Source organism: Engystomops pustulosus, chromosome 9 (assembly GCF_040894005.1).
Source record: "Engystomops pustulosus chromosome 9, aEngPut4.maternal, whole genome shotgun sequence".
Taxonomy (NCBI): Eukaryota; Metazoa; Chordata; class Amphibia; order Anura; family Leptodactylidae; genus Engystomops; species Engystomops pustulosus.
Window position 1 is genome coordinate 40,301,072 of NC_092419.1, and position 4,854 is coordinate 40,305,925.

The window sequence follows — 4,854 nt, forward strand, 5'->3', positions numbered from 1 at the left end:
TGTGTGCAAGGCTGTGGTAAACGCACCCAATTGATGACAAGAAACCATATGAATAAAGATAAACTCTCAAAGGCAGTGCAAAATTGTGAATTAGATTACTCACCGGTAATTCTATTTCCGTTAGTCCACCATGACGGCCCAACCTGGAGGATGCCCCTTGACCTCTGCAGGGACAGGAAGAAGAGAGGTTAAATGCTCCCCCCCTTGCATCCTCCCGCCAGTGATTACAAAATAACCATGCTGAGGAAGATACAACCAGATTTATTTAGTATGTTTGCTCCACATACAAAGGAAAATTATCTGGAAATAATAATACAAAGAAAGGAAGAAATCCAGCTGGGAGGGAAAATATATAGGCCGTCATGGTGGACTAACGGAAATAGAATTACCGGTGAGTAATCTAATTCACAATTTCCGCTTCGTCCCCCATGACGGCCCAACCTGGAGACTTACAAAATTAGTAAGCTTTTTTAGGGAGGGATTACAGCCTGTAACACCTTGCGTCCAAAAGATAGGTCTTTTGACAAGTGCAAGTCCAGCCTATAATGCTTGGAGAATGTAGTGGATGAAGACCACGTTGCAGCTCTGCAAATCTGATCTAGTGACGCTCCTCTTCTTTCCGCCCAAGATGTGGACATAGCCCTGGTCGAGTGAGCTCGGATTCCTGCTGGTATCGGGCTTTTCTGTAGGTCGTAACACGAGGCAATTGCCAGTCTCAGCCATCTTGCAATAGTCGCCTTCGACGCCTTCCTCCCCTTATTTTTCCCCTGAAATTGGATGAAAAGGTTAGAGTCAATACGCCAGGCCTCTGTAATCTGTAGGTATTTTAGGACAGAACGTCTTACATCCAAAGAACTCCATTCGCGTTCTCTTGCCGAAGAAGGGTTCTCACAGAAGGAGGGTAGGATAATCTCCTGATTCCTATGAAAGTCGGAAACCACCTTGGGAACAAAATTTGGATCCAACATCAAAACAATTCTATCATCTAGAATTTTCATGTAGGGTTCCCTAATCGATATAGCCTGAAGTTCACCTAACCTTCTAGCAGAAGTGATGGCTATCAGGAAAACTGTCTTAAGTGTCAGGTTTTTAACACTGGAGGAATCAATAGGTTCAAATGGTTCCTTCATTAAGGCATTCAAAACTAGAGTTAAGTCCCATGCTGATGATTTTTTAACAGTCTGAGGCTTTAACCTAGAGGCAGCTTTAATAAATCTTTTGACCCACCTGTGCTCGATGAGAGGCTGGTCGAAGAAGGCACTAAGCGCCGACACCTGGACCTTCAGGGTGCTGGTAGACAAACCCAACTGCAAACCCTTTTGAAGAAATTCAAGCACCTGCAAAATATTAAGGTTAGCTTGGGAAGGTGGACTGTCCTTACAGAAGGAACAGAACCTCTTCCATATCTTATGATAGATGGCAAAGGTGACTGGTTTTCTACTTGCCTTCAGGGTCTTGATGACTTCAGATGAGAGTCCCTGAGAGCTTAAGAAGCTGGATTCAGGATCCAGGCAGACAGCTGTAATTTCCCTGGGTTTGGATGATGGATTGGACCCTGATGTAGTAGGTCCTCTGATAGCGGAAGAATGACTGGATTCTCTGGTGACATCTTCTTTAAGAGTGGGTACCAGCTTTTCTTCGGCCAGTTCGGGCAGATGAAGATGGCTCTGGTATTTTCCTGAAATATTTTCCTCAGGACCCTGGCGATCAGGGGAATTGGGGGGAAGGCGTAGACTAGTGGAATGTCCCAGGAGTGAGAGAAGGCGTCCAGCCGTTCCCTGTTCTCCCCTTTTTCCAGAGAAAAATAATGCAGGCATTTGGTATTCTCCCTTGTTGCGAACAAGTCCACTAGAGGATAACCCCACAAAGATGTTAGCCCCTGGAAGATCTCCTCCTTGAGGCTCCACTCGTTTGGTAGGATCTTTCTTCTGCTTAGAAAGTCTGCCCTTGAATTCTCCGTGCCCTTTAGATGAGTGGCAGATATTGACAGAGTGTGTTGTTCTGCCCACAAAAATATTTTCCGAGCTAGGGTACTCAGGAGAGGAGACCTGGTTCCTCCTTGTCTTTTTATGTAGGAGACCGTAGTTGTATTGTCTGATAGAATTAGGAGGTGTTGGTGGGCAAGAAGAGGAGTGTTCGCGCTGAGTGCTTCCCATACTGCTTGCAACTCTCGGAAATTTGAGGACCTTCTTGTAATCTCCTCTGTCCAGGTACCCTGGGAAAATTGCTGAGGCATCACTGCCCCCCAGCCCCTCTGGCTCGCGTCTGTCTGGATTGGGATGTAAGGGCTGTTTGACCAGAAGATCCCTTTCCTCAGATTTCCGTCTTCCAACCACCATAGCAGGTCCTCCTTGACGGCAGGTGGGATTGGGATTTTCCTGTCCAGATCCTCCTGTTTTCTGTTCCAGGATCTTAAGATCCATCCCTGGAGTATTCTGGAATGGGCCTGACACCAGGCTACCGAGGAGATGCAGGCTGTTAGAGAGCCCAGAATCTTCATAGCTTCTCTGATAGAGATCACTGACTTTCTCCTGAACCTTGTTATCAGATCCTTGATGTGGTCTCCCTTGTCCTGTGGAAGGAACGACATTTGGTAAACTGAGTTCAGGTTTACACCCAGGAATTTCTTCACAGTAGCTGGGGAAAGTTCTGACTTCTGGTAGTTTACTATCCATCCCAGTCTTTTTAAGGTTTCTAGGGTGAGATCTCTGGAGAAGAGTAAGCTCCCCCTGTCTTGGCCAACAATAAGCAGGTCGTCTAGGTACGGGACGATCAGTACGTCCTGTAGTCTGAGAGACGCCACCACCTCTGCCATTACCTTTGTAAAGGTCCTTGGTGCAGATGATATTCCGAAGGGGAGTGCACAGAATTGAAAGTGTAGTGTAGCACCCTCTGGAGACAAGACAGAAAACCTTAAAAACCTTTGTGAGAAATGGTGTATAGGGATGTGATAATATGCATCCTTTAAGTCTATAGTGCACATTAATGCATCTTGGTGAATAATGTGTGTGGCTGATCTTACCGACTCCATCCTGAATTTCCGGTAGACGATAAACTCGTTGAGACCTCTCAGGTTGATGATTAGTCGGTTTGTGCCGTTCGGTTTCTTTACCAAAAAAAGAGAAGAGTAAAAACCGGATTTCTCTTGATCCTGTGGAACAGGTATAATCACTCCAGAAGACAAAAGAGAAGCTACTTCTTGCCATATTAATCTGTGGGATGTAAGTGACATGGAAGGTGAAGGTGGCATATATTTCGTAGGGGGAAGTCTGAGGAATTCGATGTTGTAACCATGCAGTAATATATCTAAGACCCAGGGATTTGAAGTGACCTTTGTCCATTCTCCTCTGAATCTTAGCAACCTTCCCCCTACTATGGCATCATTGTTTTTTGTTTCTATTAGGGTCTGTTGGGGTGGAGAACAGAAACCCTCTCCCTTTACCTCCTTTCGGGTAGCTCCAGCGTCCCCTTTTCCCTTTATCCTTGTAGGAATCCTTTTTGAAGTCTCGAAAGGGCTGCTTCTTGGGTATCGATCTCTCAGGAAAGCCCTTTTTCTTATCTGATGCTCTCTCAAGTATAGCATCCAACTCTGGGCCAAACACAAACTCCCCTGAGAAGGGAAGACTGCACAGTTTTGCCTTGGATCTGATGTCCCCGTTCCACTGTTTTAGCCACAGCGCCCGTCGGGTAGAGTTAGTAAGTGCTCCCTCCTTTGAAGCGAAACGAATTCCCTCGGCAGCAGAATCTGCGAGGAAGGCTGTTGCAGATTTCAGCAAAGGAAAGTTCTCCAAGATTGTTGATCTCGGAGTCCCTTCCTTGATGTGGGATTCCAACTCATTCAGCCAGTACAGCAAGTTCCTTGCGACTGAGGTGGAAGCCAAGTTAGTTTTCAGACTGAGCATGGAGGTCTCCCAGGCCTTTCTCAACAGGGAGTCAGACTTCCTGTCCATAGGGTCCTTTAATTGGGCCGCGTCCTCAAAAGGAAGGTCAGTCTTCTTTACTATTTTGGTAACTTGCACATCCATCTTTGGACAAGTGTCCCATACTTTAGACTCCTCGGGCTCAAAAACAAGTCTCTTTTTAAAGTTTTTGGACACGATAACCCTTTTTTCTGGCTCTTGCCACTCCTCAGAAACCAGCTCCTTTAACGTGTCATTCAGGGGAAACACCCTCTGGCGTTTTGCCTTCAATCCCCCAAATAGTTCCTCCTCCTTAGATCTAGGGGGAAGAATCTCCTCGATTTCCAAGGTCTGTCTAATTGCTTTTAAGAGACCATCGAGTTCCTCAAACTGAAACAGATGACGTGAATCTTCTGTTTTTTGTGAGTCCGTAGGATCATCATCTTCTACGTATGAGCATGAGGGAGCTTCAGAATCATCTACCCCCTCAGATATAGAAGAATCCGGCTCCACTCTAGGTTTCTTACTCGGTGGAGGCCTGGACGTAGCAGCGGCCACTGAAGAGCTTATTTTCTCCTCGATAAACCCCTTTAATTCATCTAAGAAGGATGTCTTTTCCTATCTCATACAATTGTCAAATCGGCTTTTTGTATGAGTCGGACATAGAGTGGGCACACATGTTGCACTTTCTAAGCCGGCTTTTCTCGGGTTTTTCAGACCTGCTCGTCTTATCCCCTTTATCCTCCTTGCCTTTCGCTTTAGACCCTTGGTCTTTCTCAGAAACCGGAGGATGCAGGAAGGTAGGGTCTGCCTCGTCAGCCATCATAAGAGCCGTGGAAGCGCACAGGAAAATTTCAGAAATACACAGCACAGGAAACCAGCACCGCAGCATCACACACAGATCTTAGACCTGAGATCAGCGTGACTACCTGCTCCAGGTGACATTAAATACCTT

At 46.1% G+C, this 4,854-nt stretch overlaps 1 protein-coding gene across 1 annotated transcript; it reads right to left on the reverse strand.

Annotated features, from left to right (window-relative positions):
- Positions 1 to 241: 241 nt before the first annotated feature.
- LOC140076881 (uncharacterized) lies at positions 242 to 3,341 on the reverse strand. The gene is made up of 3 exons (XM_072123662.1): positions 1,228 to 3,341; positions 846 to 941; positions 242 to 767 (listed from the first exon to the last, which is right to left on the reverse strand). Exons 1-3 carry the CDS (start codon positions 3,339 to 3,341, stop codon positions 716 to 718), a joined length of 2,262 nt encoding a protein of 753 aa, XP_071979763.1. The 3' UTR covers positions 242 to 715.
- Between the last annotated feature and the right edge of the window lie 1,513 nt (positions 3,342 to 4,854).

Bases quoted from the DNA above. Each gene is read 5' to 3' on its own strand.
- LOC140076881 (XM_072123662.1), bottom strand. From the start codon at position 3,341: ATGGACAAAGGTCACTTCAAATCCCTGGGTCTTAGATATATTACTGCA. The intron at 942-1,227 runs GTGGGTCAAAAG...TTTGTTCCCAAG, and splicing joins CAGCCTCTCATCGAGCACAG to GTGGTTTCCGACTTTCATAG. The intron at 768-845 runs GTAAGACGTTCT...ATCCAATTTCAG, and splicing joins GCGAATGGAGTTCTTTGGAT to GGGAAAAATAAGGGGAGGAA.